We start from the raw sequence: 17,157 nt of genomic DNA on the forward strand, positions 1-17,157 counted from the left end.
GGGAGGTCTTCCTGGAAAGCAGGACCAGTTGCAGACAATTGGGGGAAAGGCCAGGTCAGAGCTTGGGGCCAGCTCCAAATTGCCCACCTCATGGGGGATCATGGGACAATGGGCTTTGAGGGATGGTGCTGGTTTGGCCTCCCTGCTGTCAGCAGAGACCCTGCCAGGTCCCCTCAGCTGCCCCTTTAGCCCTGATGCACGAATCACCTGCTCACCCCCTGTTCTCGTCCCTGGCAGGCAGGGTGGCTGACTCCCCCTCTGCACTCCACCAGGCTGGCCGTGACAGGTGTCCCTTCCATGGTCTCTCCTCTGCCCAGCCTGCTGGACACTTTGCATCCTTCTCTCATATATCTGTGCGGGACTATAGGTTTTTCTCAGAAGTGGAATTTTGCTCGTTCTTGTGCATTTTCTTTATTGTTTTCAGGTGGTTTTAGAAAGAAGGGACTCAGGGACATCTTCCAGATAGGTGTAAAAGTGTTCTCTTTAAGATTTTTTTTTTAAGACTGATTGATTGATTGATTTTTGGCTGCATTGGGTCTTCGTTGCTGCACGCAGGCTTTCTCTAGTTGTGGCGAGAGGGGCCTACTCTTCATTGTGGTGCACAGGCTTCTCATTGCGGTGGCTTCTCTTGTTGCAGAGCATGGGCTCTAGGCTCGCGGGCTTCAGTAGTTGCGGCACATGGGCTCAGTAGTTGTGGCTCACGGGCTGTAGAGCACAGGCTCAGTAGTTGTGGTGCACAGGCTTAGTTGCTCTGCGGCATGTGGGATCGTCCCAGACCAGGGATTGAACCTGTGTACTCCGTGTTGGCAGGTGGATTCTTAACCACTGCACCACCAGGGAAGTCCTAAAAGTGTTCTTTAAAGGACCCCTGCTTTTTCTGAATAAAGAGTAAGAAGAAGCTGAGGCAGTTCCCTGAGAACCCGTTGTCCTTGGTGTTATCGTGACGTGTCAGGGCCAGGGATGGGCCAGATGATGAGCGATGTTTAGGCAGCCCCCTGGCCCTGCGTGAGCTCACGGGCGGTCTCTGTGGCGTCCCTGGCATTTTCCTGTGATAACATCCCATTTTTCTGGGAGATCCCTCTTGCTGATCATGCAGAAGGAGATAACAGTTGAGACTTCTCTATGCTGGTCAAGGTGAAGGGCCATATTTGGATCTAAAAATTTGTTCTCATCCCTCTAAAAAGTTTGAAATATGTGGCTATTGCTAAAACATGAGCAGAAAATGAAGAAATTTAAATCTGTTATTTAATAACAGATCTCGATTTTTCTCCAGTACCCAGACATGGAGAAGGAAGACAAATGGGGGTCTGAACTCATTTCCTTCTTTAAAATGAAAATCAATCGGAAGAAATGTTTATTGAGTGTGAGTGACCTGGCCTGGAGTCATTCCTCAGCTCCATTCCGATGACTCTCTGTGGCCAGGCTGGATCGGACTTCATTGGGAAAGCCCAGGTTCAGGTTTTGCAAAGGCAGCTTGAGAAGCAGTGCCTAAAAGGGAGTGTGGAAGTACCATTCCTTTCTCCAAGGTCAAAGCACGTGCAGCTGGCGCTTCTGCCCAGATGTTTCATGGGCTCCATGCCTGACCCCTGAGAAGGGAGGACACATCATCTTTGACCAGCCCCTCCCCTCTGTTCCATGATGCCAGTTTGTCCCAGTTGTGCCTGGTGGGAAGCTTGCATCTTACCTAGGTGGCTACCTGTTTCATGTTTCCATCAAAACCATGTCCTGTGGCATGGCAGGAGGGAAGCAGATTGGTACCTCTGCTGAGCCCAGGTTTGAATCAGAACTTTCAATCAACATCGCAGTTTGGGGTTTTATCACTGTGGTGACCATATAATTTGTCCTCTAAGCCAGGGCACATGAGAGGGATTGTGATTAACAAATTAAACACAGCTGTAAATTGGGAATGCCCCAGGCAAACCGGAATGAATGGCCAACTTAATTATCTCCTAAGCTTCCGTGATAAATCCAAATATATTGTGATACACAGGAACATAGATCTCACTTTTTCTCCTGTAGTGTAATGAAAACCTGACGTTATCTTTACTACCAAGACTAGATACTTATTCATACCTAGCGGCAAAACTAGTATCATTTAGTAAGGAATGATTTAATCCTCAAAGTCTTTCAACTTTATGGGCGCGTGCATTCATTTTCACTTTGCACACTAATGTCTTGCTCATAGCTTTCTGCCACCTTGTAGGAAATGTAGCTGGATTTAGTGCCATGGTTTATCGCCCGGAGTTGGTTGGATTATGGTGCTTTTTGATGGTTAAATTCACTCCGTCAATAATAGTAGCTGTGACGCAGTCGCAGCTAACACTTATTGGTCGCTGTGTGCCAGGCTCTGTGCTCAGAGATCAATAGATAATCTCTCCCTTAACCCTCACATCATCTCCTCTGTACAACGTAAAGAAGGTGAATAACTCGCGTGCTCTCAGAGTTGTAAGCGCTGAGCCTGGTTGGATATACCCGCAGCCTGACTTCGGAGCTCGTGCTCATGGTATGATCTGAATTCCTAGTGAAGGATGTGTCCTATTTTACATCATACAGGCTGTCAGTGTTTCCGTTACTGACAGCTGATGTACAAATGTCACTTTTAAGTCTGTCCCTTGTTCAGTGGCTCTTTCCTATCTCGGTTGCCCATTGTTTCAAGTTGGTGTATTTTCCCTGCAGCCGTGGTTGACAGACTTCTGGGGTAGGTTCCTTTGCTTTACAAAGATACGTTAAATGGTGACTATATTGTCTCATTCTCTTCATTGAACTCCGATTGCTATGGAAATGTAATTTTAGTGGGATGAGTACTATGAGAAATTCAACTCAGATGTCTTTAAATCATCTTGAGTACTCCCGGATGAATGGAATACTGAGTCCCGTGACGGTGGATGAAGTCATCTGTTTATTAGGATGTCCTATCGTGAGTATCCCTGGATGTAAGGAATACTGAGTCCTGTGACAGTGGATGAGGTCATCTGTTTATTAGGCTGTCCTGTCTGGAGTGTCTAGCATCGTTTCCTGTAGACTTTCTGTGCATCCGTGAGTGCTTCTAGCTCTAAGGACCAGCACAGGTGGCGTCTTGATGCCTGTGTTCACCCTGGACCCACAGGAGAGAGTTATCAACACTCATTGACTTCCCAGCCTGGCTCCAGTGAGCCACCCCCACCCCTAGTAGTCAAGGAAGGGGCCCCAGGAACACAAGTGACTCTCACTCATTGTGATCTGTGTTCTGGGAGCTTCCCGAGCATTATTTTGTTTAGTCCTCATAACAGTGCTGTGAGATGGGTCTTGTTTTCTCCCACTTTACAGAGAAACTGAGGTTCAGAGAAGTCAAGTGACTAGCATGAGTCCCAGAGTGTTGGTCTTTGCCTAAAACCCAGAGCAGATACTCCAAGGTCATGCTCTGCCCAGCTTCTACTCCCTCGCTGGCCTCTGGTCAACACAAAACCTCCCCGTCAGCTTCCTTACGGGCCAATACCTGTCCCTCAAACCACTGTGTCTTAGGTTTCCCTTCTGGGTGCCATTTTCCAGGCGAGTTTGTAGTTCTTTGAACTAATTATTAGAAAGTATTTTGGTAGAAGAATCTTAGTGTATTTCGTGGAGGGACATTACTGACCCCGCACTGATGGGTGAAGGTCACCTTCGTCATCTAGTTCATCCACAGCTGAACAAGTTCTGTTACAGAATTCTGGAAAATTTGAAGAAACGTGTTCTTTGAAAATTTCACCAACTTCTCATGTTAGGCCTTTATAAATTGAAAAGAAACCTAAAAGCACAGAAAAGTTTACATCCCTTGGGTGTAACACTGGCCCAGAAACACCAGCATCAGCTATACTTGCAAAGCCTGGGAACAGCATGGCCACTGAAGCCTCATGTTTGGGCATGCGTAACGAAATGATGCTGTGGTTAAATCTTTAACAAAGGTCACCCCTACCCCCACCCCGACACACACACACACACACACACACACACACACGCACGCACCACCACCACCACACCTGTATGGTCAGAGGATTGTGTTCAGAAAGTTTACAGGAAGTGAAACTTGTGCCATGTAGTGACTTCACCCCTCTCCCTGTCCTCCTGTTTAGGGGACGCTAATGGCTCCTGAGGTCAGGGTCCTGTCCGAGTTCACGGAGATGGTGATCATGCAGAATCTTGTGGTTTGTTGCAGGGAACTCGTAAGCCAAACCCTCCTCAGAAGCCTCTGCCTGCAGATCCTTTGAGCAAGACCACCCGGCTGGCCAGCGCCTCCGCCAGGACCCTGGGGCAGCAGGAGTCCGGGCTCCGCCTGGCGCCCATCAGGTTGGTGTGCGGCACCCACGTCCCTTTCTTTATCCCCAAAACTACGTGGGGCAGCTGCACCGAGCTATGTTTCTCAAGGCGTAGAAGGACATGGGGCGGGGGGCGGGAAGGGACAGGGTCAGCCATGCATCCTGCACTCCCAACACCTGGGGACAATATAAAATAGACGCAAGGGCAGATCTGAAAATAAGCAGGAAACAGCCAGGAGCTACAATCGCAGGCGTCACATGTCGCTCTCAGCAGTGATCCCAGCCTACTCATGAGATCAACTCAAGATCAAGTAGAACAGATCCCTCAAAGCTGTGGCTGTTGGTCTGGGCTGGGTCATGTCCCCCAAAGGAGACAAAGCCGCCAAGTGGTGCAATACTGTGAAAGCTGGACACTTACCTCCAGAAATCCCACTTGGACCTGATGGCCTCTGCCCAACCGCTGGGGTACCGAGAAACGAGGTGGGGTTGGAGGGTCATTGATGCAATAAGGGGACTGTAAGAAGTTAGGCTAAAGAAGGTGCTGGGCAGGGGTGATGGGGAGCTTCCCCTGCAACCAGCAAAGGGGACTCGGAAGGCACAGCCCTGAATCCTGATTCAGGCAAGGAGGTTTAACCCCATGGTGTGCTGGAGCCGGCTCACGCTGGTTTGCAAGAACTATTAAATTTCCAGGAATTTTGCAAGCTAGGCGTTAAGCCTAGTCATTCTTTAAAATTATGTAAACTGGCAATGATACCAGTTATATTAAAAACAAAGGTAATAAATGCTCAAAGCTCCTCACTTCCACTTTTTTGTTTTTACTATATTTTACTGCAGTCCACATTCTTGAGCTTACTGTATCTGTCATTTCTATGTGATGAAAATGCCATGCCATGGTGGCCACTGCACATCTCTTCCATGGTCAGCCATGTCATGTTGGGAACATGAGTATTTATACTATGGAAATCAGCAAATGCTACAGATCAGGCCCTCCTCCTCCTCCCCACAGTGGGTAGTTAAACATTCACCAGCACACAGATGGGTTAAACCCTCAGCCAAAACACGTGCCCCCTTGGCAGGCAGCTTGCTTTGTGAGCTCAGAAAAAAACCAAAGGTAGGTGTTAGCCAGGCCCTGGGTTCAAAAATGCAGCATCTCTGAAGGGGAAGCCACACACTCGTGATTTCATTACAGATCTTGGGAAAAATGTTTGGCCCGTGAAAGAGATAGCTGTCTAATAAATCTGAGATGAAGCCGGTCAAAGGGTCAGGACAGTGGTTTAATTCCCGACGATACAGATACAGAAAAACTGCCGAGCGTCCTAATTATTTCACTGTGCTTTTGTACACTGATCTTCAAGTTGCTTTTCTTGTTCAGAAGGAAAAAATACCACTTTGCAGGGACATGAAGAGGGGAAGGCCCTCTTTTTTTTAATTTATTTTATTGACATATAGTTGAATTACAACATTGTTAATTTCTGCTGTACAAAAAAGTGATTCAGTTATACATATATACATATACATTCTTTTTCACATTCTTTTCCATTGTGGTTTATCACAGGATATTGAATATAGCTCCCTGTGCTCTACAGTAGGACCTTGTTGTTTATCCGTTCCATATACAATAGCTTGCATCTGCTGATCCCAATTTCCATTCCTTCTCTTCCCCACCCTCCCTCCCCCTTAGCAACCACAAGTCTGTTCTCTATTGTCTGTTTCAAGATAAGTCCATTTGTGTCATATTTTAGATTCCACACATAAGTGATACCACATGGTATTTGTCGGTCTGACTCACTTTGCTTAGTATGATCATCTCTAGGTCCATCTGTGTGGCTGCAAAGAACATTGTTTCATTCTTTATTATGGCTGAATAATATTCCAGTGTGTGTATGCCCATGTATACCACATGGGAAGCCCTCTTTTTTTTTTTTTCTTCCTGCCTCTCCTGAAGCAGTGATTTTTTTTCAATTTTATTAGACAGTCATTGATTTACAGTGTTGTTACTTTCAGGTGCACAGCACAGTGATTCAGTTATATATATATTCATTTTCATATTTTTTCCCATAGAGGTCATTACAGAGTATGCGATACAGTAGGTCATTGTTAGTTATCTATTTTAAATACAGTAGTGTGTGTTGCTACCAAGCTCCTGATTTATCGCCAACCCCCCCACCCCCGCAACACTTCCCCTTGGGTAACTGTGTGTTTTTGAAGTCTATGAGTCTGTTTCTGTTTTATAAATAAGTTCATTTATATCATTTTTAAAATTAGATTCCCCATGAGTGATATATTAGTCTTTCTCTGACTTCACTCAGGATGACAATCTCTAGGTCCATCCACGTTGCTGCAAATGGCATTAGTTTGTTCTTTTTTTTACAGCTGAGTAATATTCCATGGTATATACATACCACATCTTCTTTATCCATTCACCTATTGATGGACAGTTAGGTTGCTTCCATGCCTTGGCTATTGTAAATAGCACTTCTGTGAACCTTGGGGTGCATGTATCTTTTCAAATTATGGCGTTCTCTGGGTATGTGACCAGGAGTGGGGTTGCTAGATCATATGGCACCTCTATTTTTAGTTTTTTTAAGGAACCTCCATACTGTTCTCCATAGTGGTTATACCAATTTACATTCCCACCAGCAGTGTAGGAGGGTTCCCTCTTTTCCACACCCTCTCCCTCAGTTTATTTGTAGACGTCTTGATGATGGGCATTCTGACCGGTATGTGGTGGTACCTTCGTTGTAGTTTTGATTTGTATTTCTCTGATAATTAGTGACGTTGAGCATCTTTTCATGTGCTTTTTGGCCATCTGTGTGTCTTCTTTGGATCTAAATGTCTATTTAGATCCTCTGGGGAAGGCTCTCTTTTAAATGACCTCAAGCAGCAGCCTGTAATATCTCTGCCAGTTGCTGACACCTGTGGGAGCTGGCTTTGGCTTCCTCCTGGAATAAGAACACTGTGTGTTCATTTCCGAGGGCTCCCACATGCCCAGTGGTGCCCTGGAGCTGCATTAATACAACAGCCGCTGGGCACACTGGCTGGTGGAAGATGAGAGATGCTGGCAATGCAAGTACATACTGGATTTTTTTTTTTTTTTTTGGCCGCACCACTCGGCATGCGGGATCTGGGTTCCCCAACCAGGGTTCAAACCCATGTCCCCTGCAGTGGAAGCTCGGAGTCCTAACCACTGGACCACCAGGGCAGTCCCCACACTGGATTTTGAAGAGTCAGTACCCCAAACAGGTCAACCATCTCATTAATTCTCTATGTTGGTGACACATTGAAATCCTACTACTCCAGATAGGGTGGGTTAAATGAAATATATGACTAGCTTTAGCTACTTTTACTTTTTTCATAAGACTGCTAGAAAGTTTAAAGTTCCACGTGAGACTCAACCTTTGTGGCTCATACCATGTTTCTGTAGAACCGCGCTCTTCTCGAGTCCCTTTGTGGACGGACGGGAGCAGTAGTTTTGCAAAGGGTCATAAACGGCGGAAGATGCTGCAGCCCTTAGTGTGGTCCCTTCTGGGATCTGCACCCCCTGCTGAAAGCAAGCGCTGTCTCCAGCCCCCAGGGCAGAGTGTGGGATTTGGTCCTGGAAGCGTATCGCAGGAAGAGGCGTCTGCAACCCCGGGCGTCGGCAGAAAGCGCTGGCAGGGCCTCTAACCACAGTTCTGTTTTCTCCTGTCTCCCTGGTTGCTCTTCCTGCAGACCTGCTCCCAAACAGCCCCATCAAGTGCCCAGACCCGCCCACACCGCCTATGCTAAGTGAGAAGCAGGCCGACACCTTTGTTCTACAGTGAAGACAGAAGTTTGCACTATCTCTCAACTCCAGTCGGAGTTATTTTTTGTACCAACTTTTAGAATTTTTTTAAATGTTTCAAACACCACAATTTGAAGAACTTTGAGCTCCTGCCGTTGGTGCTGTGCTGCGCTGTGGCGCTCTGTGTACTTACTTGCTCAGGTACTTGTAAATTATTAATTTATGCCGAATGCTTGTTACAGCGCAGTGCGCTGTAGTGGGCCTGTTTTTGTTTTTGTTTTGTTTTGTTTTTACCATCACGGAGTTTTCCATGGAAGGAAGGCTTGTTGTGCTTTTAATAGTTTAGTGAACTTGAAATATCGTGCTTTATGGGATTCTGGACAGGATGTTTACTTTTTGAAGGAGGCTTTATTGGAAAGCAGTTCCCCAGCTACCCATGGCTGTGGTTATGGTACCAGACACAGCTCAAGAGACCCCAGGTAGAACCTTGAGTGATATTCTGGAGCCCCTGATCTCAGGCCAGAGCCTGGCTTCTGGTCCAGGCTGTGCTTGGCTTTCAGGGATAACCTGGGCCCTGTCACAGCTGGGTTATTCCTTGAAGCGCCAAGGTAGCAGGGGAGGACCTGGCTTCTGGCCAGGAAGCTTTGGAGAGAACCTGGGTCGTGGAAGGGAATTTTAAGGTGTGGCCACACCAGGACAGAGACTGGAACATGAGGCCAGGCAGAAACTTGACCTTGAGCTCACCAGCCATGAGCACATTTGGAGAGCAGGCAGAGAAGTTTGCTTTACAGAAACACCAAGAACTTCTTTTCCTGGCTGCCCTTTACGGAGTGCTGGCATCAGCACGTTATTTAGATTGGGAAAGGTGGTGTTTCCACAAGACAGCTACTGCCCGAGCACTGCAAACCTCCATCTCCCTGTACTGTGTGGAGCTAAACAAATTACCACCTTGTGTTCTTGACTGTAATACAATGATTCAGTGTTCCGGCAGCTAGATGAGGCTTCCTGTGGAGCATAACTATTTTCAGATGTGAACCCGTAACCAGATTTAGTGAATCAATTCTGTAGATTAAAAAGAATCTCCTTTTATTGCAAGGCTCAACTTATTAAAAATTAGGCAGAATCCCTATGCTTGCAAAAACTACAACCAAATGAAATGCTGTGTTCATTGGGACAGGTTATGGTCCGCTACCCGTGTTCGTATATGTTGGACAAAGAACCCTAAGTTACTAGTAAGTTCTCTTTGGGGCATCTTATCTTCCCAGCTTGGCTGCAGGCATCTTTAAACATAGAGTCTGAATCTATTTCCTAGGCACTTACAGCTTACCTGGTGAGCATCACCGGCTGGGGTAGGGAAATCAAAGTCCTGAGCCTCAATAGTCACCAAATGCGGCCCTGGGCAGCAGCCTCGTCAGCCTTTCACTCTTCAGATGTCTGACTGGGGAGCCATTTCCACAAGGAGATGTTGAAGATGCTTGTATCCAATGGCATGAAAATTACAAAATGACTCAGGCAAGGTAAAATGCCATCATGCCTCTGTCTTCTAGCGGGGTCATATGTGACTAGTTTTCACATTAGAAGGCAATTGACAACAGTTCCATAATCCACTCTGTTTTATGATAGGGACTTCATCTGGGGTCATTTCATTGGTTTTTCTATGCCTTGAAGCAGAAAGACAAAACGTACCAAGAAGCTTGGTTTGCCTTCCAGAAAACAAGAGTGCGTTTAACTTTCCCTGTGTTCCCCCCGTATCCAGGCAACAGAGTATTCACGATCGTGGCTAAACTCAATAAATCCCTGTCTCTCACACACACACACACACACACACAAAAGGGAACTCGGCTCTAATACATTCCAACTCTTATAGCATGCAGCTGTTCATTATACAATTATTAATTTCTTAAAACTATAAAGCCATGTTAGAAAATATTACTGCTGATGAGTACATACAGAATTACTGTAACTGGTATTCTATTTGGTAATTGTATTAAGGCCAAAAGCATATGCTATTGAAAAGTTTACAGAATTTTTATGGTGCATTAAGTGGGTACTTGTAGATGCCCAAATCTTTGGACCTGGCATTGTAGCCCCTTCTCTTGGTGCAAGGAAGAGGAGGTGAACTTTTTTTCTTTTTGTCTGTCCTTAACTGTAATTCCTGTGCTTCTATTTCAGAGAACCAGGAATAGTTTGACATTAAAGGAAGTTAATGCTGTGATCTTACATCTAGTCAACAATGGCCACTTAGGGGCCATGGCCGATGACATATTCTTCTCTCTATAGTACTAAGTGCTTCTACAGAGCCATGCAATTTATTTCTGGAAAAGAACATAGTTAAACCTAATATCCCCTTATTAAAGGAACAATACTTCCAAATGCAATATTTATCAAATGAAGCATATTCAGCAATAACTTTCATTTTACTATAACTTAGGAACCAATAGCCAGGTTGTTTGGGGGGGGTGGGAGGTATTCCTCCCCCTTTTTATATCCTCATAGATGATAGAAACAAAAATTAATACTTATATTTCAATGGCAGTCTATTTTTCATATTTTTTAATTGTATAGGCATGAGTAATAGAGTTGACGGGGGTTTAGAAGGCCCTCCTTGAGGAAGGCAGCACGCCTTGACACAGAGCAGCCCTAAGGGTGGTCACTCTCCTTCCTCTGCCTTATTGGAGTTGTAGATTATATGACCCCACTTAACTGGGAAGTAGATGGCTAAACTTCCAGGCATTCTACTGAAAAGTTTATCGCCTGAAATTTTGTGTAACAGTTTGTTTTCCTGACACATGGAATCAGATGTGTAGCAACCAAGAGAAACAATACATAACATTTTCCATTGTCAAAATATGCATACAGAGATTACACTTCCCAGTGTGGATTCTTCCAGCTTACACATGTGGGATGATGTCACAGAAACCACAAGAGCAACAAATTAAACTACATGAGAATAAATACTCCTGACTAGTCTCAAAGGGGACATTTTTATGCCTTCTTAACTTTATTAGGAATTCTCAGGCTGAAACCAGAGGCCATTGTTCTCTGGCAAATCAATATAACACATCAATGTAGCCCCTAAAAGAAAACCAGCTCAAACTCTGCTTTGTGGCAGACGGTTCCCAGGAGCCTGTGATCTCCATGGTGCTAAACAGAGCCTGGTGCTGGGCCGGCTAGGATGCTCAAGCATCTTCCTGCCATCTCTTCACTGCTGTTTACAAAGCACTCTGAGCCACTGAGACCCCGACACCCAAGAGGGCACGGGGCCTGGGCAGAGACCTGACGCTTTCGCAGGCTTTCATCGTGAGGCTTATTTCATTTAAAACTTTTACTCTGGAGGGCTCCCCGAGGTGTTTGGGGAGCAGGAAGCCCAGGGCAGACTCGGTCTGGGGGTCCGTCCCCACTTTTCTCAAAATGACCCCAACCAAACATAAGTAACCCAGATAAACGTTACACCCGGACGTCTCCCAGTGCCAGTGGTGACCCCCCGGGGTGACTCAGGCTGTGGACCCCCACATCATGGCTGGCTGGTGGGGGACATGGCAGGTGCCAGCTCTTCTCCCCCGCCACGACTCACGAGCAGGCCATGAACACATCTGGACACAGGCACCCTAGGCTAATACATCTCCCTGCCTCTGCTCATCACCCAGACACAAGTTCCTTCCCCAGGCCCAACCCAGTACCAAGGCCTCTCCTGTCTCTGACAGGTCTCTGCATCTGTAGCTACTTTAAGTCAACCAAAGTGGTGGCTGCCGTACAAGTCCACCCATCAGACACCCAAAGCCCAGCCTTCTCCAGTGCAGGCTCCCCCACAAGCATGGAATCCAGTAGCATCCCTCCCCCAGGCACCTCCCGCCTAAAGACTTACACTATTAGAAGGGGGGGGGGGGGGGGAGTGGTTGGCCATAGAAAATCAGTTTACCTGTGGTTACAAAATTCTCTTGACTCACTCTACAGTTCCCATTGACATCTGTTTCTTTTAAACCTATTTGAAAACTCTAATAGTCACACCAGTAACAGCAAGCTAAGAAAGATTCATGAGCCCCAGGCAGAGAACCATTTCTGTGCAGTGATGCTTCCAGAAGCCATTTACCTGGACATGAATGAACTGTTGCCCTGCCTTTCATAAAGAAAACCCCCTCTTTACTTCTGGGACAGCAAGGGCAGCTTCGAGTCCAGCCATTAAGAGCCTGTTCTATATGAGAAAAACTAGGAGAAGAAGCACTGCATGTAAAACTGTTATAATATTCAGTAGTGGATAGAGATAGCCATAAGATTAAACACACAATTAAAGGAATTCTCAGTGTGATTCAGCTCTTCCAGGTTCAATACTCTGTACCAACCCTGATTTTTCCACATCATCTTCAAAAAACGTGTCCTGTAGTCTCCCTGTGAGTCTCCTTCCATAAGATCGTTTTTTATCCTCGATGTAGCACACTTTAAATCCAGATGATAGGCTACATCTCATGTGATCATTTTAGTTTTACAAAGAAGTGGAATGATATCTATGTTCATGGCCTATAAGCAAGTACTTAAGTAGCAAAGACAGTGATAGAAAAAATATATCAAAGTAGAAAGATAAAATCCTCTAAGAGTCCAAGGAGGACAAGCAGCATCAGAATTCACTGCGCTCTTGTACCGCCTGTCAGGTCAAGTTGGGGAGGTTTTAAGGAAGGTGCATTGTTGGGATGTGTGTGGCACAGAAGTGTAACTCTTTAAAACTTGGCTACAGGCTATTCAGCACAGTACAAAGTTACAGCTACTAAACCAGTACGTTCATTTTTATAGTGCTTCATCCATTTATCATGCTTTGGTTTGCTAATTTTTTTTCACATACCTTTTTATGTTACAGTCTGTTACCTTTGTACACATTTCTCATATTGGGGGTCTACACGTAACAACGTGCTATTTCCATAGAAAAAAATCATTGTTACGCATATTATATCCAATAAATGGTATACAGGTCAATATAAAGACGTGTCTCAATCATTACTGGGGAGGGGGAACTCCCCTGTGGAAAAATGTATGTGTAGTCTCACTTGGTTATAGATGTGTAAGAAACGAAGAAGGATGGTGAGCTGGAGGGTCGGGGGATGCACACTGCAGACCACGTGAGCCAGTCAGGTGATGGGACAGGGAAGGAAGACAATGCTTTTCTACCTTTTCACACACACACACACTGGGGGCAGGGCGGGGGGTGTAGGTGGGGGTGGGAATCTAATACTTTTTTGGACAATGTGTTACATAACCTATTAAATAAATTTTTAAAACTCACCTTATTTATAGAAGAGAGAAATTCAAAAAGAAAGCAAGCAGGACTAGAAACATTTACATCAGGCATATCCAGAATAGAAATCTAAATGCAACAGGACTCTATTACAACTTTTTTTAAATAGCATCCAATTTCATAAAGAACTGCGGTAAATACCAAGAAAAATAGATATGGTAACAAAATGGTAACAAAGGTCCTTTTTCTTACCACCCTCTACGCATGACAAACCAAGTAGGCAAAAAATAAGTACATAGAAGACCTTAGACATAGTTAATGATGTAGATCAATTGATTATATACATATATAATCAATATATATAAAGTGGGATACTTCAAAATACAAAATATACCTTTTAAAGTGCCTCTGGAAGAAACTATATAATTTTGTATATTAATGCACAAAGTAACACTCAAATCCAAGTGGTACAAATTCTCAATATTATAATGCACTAAAAGTAGAAAAACAGTCTATGCCCTAGAAATGCAGTGATTCTTGAGTCAAAGATGAATAGCAGATTATCTAGCAGGCAGCAAATGAAACCATGGGGATGACACACTCTACAGCCATGTTTCTTGGACCCCTTGAATCATAAGCAGTCACCTGGGATGCTTGTGACAGCCCGCTGCTCGTGCCCTTTTCCAGGAGATTCCAATCCAGAGGGAATTCCAATTCAGAAATAAAACAAAAAGTATAAGTTAATCAGAAATATGAAACTAATAGAGGCATGGGTGACTTCCCTGGGAAGATGAAAAGCACAAGATAAACCACCATCTAATCTTATTACGGAAAAATATCAAAACGCAAACACAGGGCTTCCTAGGTGGCGCCGTGGTTAAGAATCCGCCTGCCAATACAGGGGACACGGGTTCGATCCCTGCTCCAGGAAGATCCCACATGCCGCAGAGCAACGAAGCCCGTGCGCCACAAGGATTGAGCCTGCGCTTTAGAGCCTGTGAGCCACAACTGTTGAGCCCATGTGCCTAGAGCCCATGCTCCACAACAAGAGAAGCCACGGCAATGAGGAGCCCACGCACCAAAACGAAGAGTAGCCCCCACTCACCGCAACTAAAAGAAAGCCCACGCACAGCAAAAAAGACCCAACACAGCCAATAAAATAAATAAATAAACTTATTAAAAAAAAAAAAAAACGCAAACACACATACATGTGGGCATATGGACCCAGTAGCCACTGTAACCCAATGAGATCATCTCAGGGATGGAAGGATGGTTCAACATTTAAAATCTAGCAATCCAAGTCAGCAAGTGGATAGCCTGTAGGGAAAGAGGCCATATTATGATTAGCAGAGATGCTAACAGAGACATTTGATAAAATTGAATATCCATTCCCGAGTTTTTAAAAGTCTGAATTTAAATAAATAAGACTGAATAAGACAGAACTGGAAACCATAGGACTTGAGAGGTGCTTCAGTGGAAAATTAAATTCACAGGTATATGCTAGAACCTTACAAGCAGTCATTTTTGGCTAAGTTATACTGCGACGAAAGCATAACTTACATTTCAGTGACTCACAACGTGAAAGGGCTGTTTCTCACTTGCATGTCACGTCCATTCTGGGTGAGCTCTGGCTCTTGTCTCAGGACCCCGGGCTGATGGAGTGGTCTCAGTCCAAGTCACAGCTGGTCTGTGGCAGAGGGAAGAGGGACCTGGGGATTCTTAAAGCTTCCACCTGGAGGGGCAGGAGCCGTTTCCGCTCACGTTTCATCGATCAAAGTCAGCCCTGTTACATGGCCAAGCTTGACGTCCACAAGAAGGGCTGTGCCCTCTTCCTGCAGCTCCTGCAGTGAGTACTGTCTGCAACGGACCGAGAAATGAAGTTGAGGTGAATGCCAACATTGATCACGGTGGGGGAAAGGAGCCTCGGGACGTCGTGACGATGCTCTGATTTTGAGAAATTTTTACACATCTCTTCTAGCAGATGTAAAGGAGTAAGCATTTGTACAAAAGGTAAAGTACTAGTATAATAAATAAATAAAATTTTTAAAAAAAAGGTAAAGTACTAGTGAAATATCTGAGGAGAGGACCGCATATGAGCCACAGATCCAATTCCTAAGGTGGGTATTCTATAAACCATATGAAACAAAGCTGAGAATGGCCAACATCGATAAAATTGTGTGTTTTTTCCCTACGCTCTTCCCCCAGAGCTTTGGCGCTTTGATTACCTTTTAATTGCTCTTCCCCTGCAGAGAAAATTCCAGTCCTGTGCAGGCCTCTGCAGCCAGTCTTCTCATGGGGCCTAGATAACCAGCTTGTCTCCGGAGACACAAGATGCATGTGGTCAGCTAGTGCCCTTCTGCTGACTTTTAAGTGTGTCTGCTGAGTTAAAGCTCCAACACGTTTGTGTCGGAGCTCCCAACCGGCAGACCTGCTTATTCCTATCTGTCTCTGAACCAGGTGATCGGTGTTAAAACCCCTTCTGCTCTGAGGACTCCATGTACTGATATATACTCCCCTTTGGCAAAGTTGTCAACAGGCCAGCAGGCCAGGTCTTTCCATTGTCAGGGCCTGAGTGTATGCAAACACATCCTCAGACAGGTCTGTTCTAAAAAGACTCCTCTAATAGAGCAGAATCGGAGTCTCGAAATATGTATCTTGTGCTTTGATGTGAGGCCAACGGCTGAGCAGAAAACTCTTCACGTGGCCTCCTGGGCTTTTGGGAGGAGCGTCCCTCCAGGAGGGAGCACTAGCCTCACCACACGGCCTGCAAGGCCTTGAGAGGGAAGGACATAATTGAAAACACATGGGGGCAGGAATTTCCACGGGGTCCCGGAGTGACTCCGAGGACAGCTTGGAGGGCAGGAGCGGGAAGAGGGAGACCCGTGTATGTGCAGCTCCGGGACATAAATATTTTGCTTCATGTCTACCTCCAAAAGGCCTGAGCACGAGAAAACATCCCCGTTCTGCAGACGCCCAATGACGACACCACCACCACGCGTGCTTAGGTAAAAAGATGTATTTCAAAGTGGGAACACTTGTATGTTACAAAAGTCACTGTGAATCTTCAACTAAATAAATAATCAAATGTATAGCCCTCAAAGATGCAGAATTCTGTCTCTCTAGTTCAAGTCCCGTTTTGCTTCGTTTCACTTGGCTTTCAGAGGGAGATCAGAGGTGCCCCGGTCAGTGAATAGATGACTTCTTCGGCATTTGCTTTTTTTTCCTTTCTTCTAACAAGGAGACTACATTCTAGATAAACAAAAACAGGTGCATGTAATCCAAGGTTTGGGTGTTTTTCTTTTTTTGTGAGTGCTACAAAATGAGCCTCAAAGGGCGGAAACAACATCCCAACCTGTCTGTCAAAAACTCTGGCCATTTCTAGGACACCTTTGCCGAACTGAAAGAGAAAACAAGAAAAATTCTTTTGTGTCTATGTTCTCTTCTCTCCAGGGAAAATTCTCAGATGAAGATGGAGTTACATACCTCATTTTTCACACGTGCATCTGCCCCTTTGTCCAGAAGTAACTGGACTAACTCTTCGTGGTTATTCAGCACGGCCACCTAGAAAACAAACAGCAGTGGGTGTGAGCAGAGGGGGTGCCTGGAGCAGGCAGATCCAGGACATCTGCCAGCAGCATCCTCAAGAGGCAGAGCTGGCCAGGGCCACTGTGGCTTTGCAGGATGGGCGTGTGTACCTCGCGGCACAGCCATGGCAACAGCAAGGAAAGGAAAGGAAATCTGCTTTTCTCCATGTAAGATGACATGACAAGTCCTAGGCCAAACCAGGATAGAGAACAGCGCTTCTTTGTTTTGATCCTAAATGGCCCCAGGGACTGGGATTGGTAATCCTTCAAGAAAGAGTTGTAAAAAGACAACAAAAATACTAGAGTGACCCCCCC

General features: G+C 45.4%; 2 protein-coding genes across 8 annotated transcripts in view; one reads left to right on the forward strand and one right to left on the reverse strand.

Annotated features, from left to right (window-relative positions):
• The window catches only part of ADAM12 (ADAM metallopeptidase domain 12), a 352,080-nt gene extending 343,962 nt beyond the window's left edge, over window positions 1–8,118 (forward strand). Inside the window, exons 22-23 of the mRNA XM_057734683.1 lie at window positions 4,172–4,302; window positions 7,983–8,118. Coding sequence (XP_057590666.1) covers window positions 4,172–4,302; window positions 7,983–8,043 — 192 coding nt within the window. The 3' untranslated portion in view covers window positions 8,044–8,118. The remainder of the gene's footprint in view (window positions 1–4,171; window positions 4,303–7,982) is intronic.
• Window positions 8,119–16,259: 8,141 nt separating this feature from the next.
• FANK1 (fibronectin type III and ankyrin repeat domains 1) overlaps window positions 16,260–17,157 on the reverse strand; it is a 102,573-nt gene continuing 101,675 nt past the window's right edge. For 6 of the 7 annotated variants that reach the window (XM_057734165.1, XM_057734171.1, XM_057734170.1 and 3 more), the window contains 2 exons: window positions 16,742–16,819; window positions 16,260–16,655 (listed from right to left, as the gene is read on the reverse strand). In XM_057734165.1, coding sequence (XP_057590148.1) covers window positions 16,416–16,655; window positions 16,742–16,819 — 318 coding nt within the window. In that variant the 3' untranslated portion in view covers window positions 16,260–16,415. The remainder of the gene's footprint in view (window positions 16,656–16,741; window positions 16,820–17,157) is intronic. The other variant, XM_057734166.1, reaches the window with a different exon arrangement.

Source organism: Hippopotamus amphibius, chromosome 5 (assembly GCF_030028045.1).
Source record: "Hippopotamus amphibius kiboko isolate mHipAmp2 chromosome 5, mHipAmp2.hap2, whole genome shotgun sequence".
In the NCBI taxonomy this organism is placed as follows: domain Eukaryota; kingdom Metazoa; phylum Chordata; class Mammalia; order Artiodactyla; family Hippopotamidae; genus Hippopotamus; species Hippopotamus amphibius.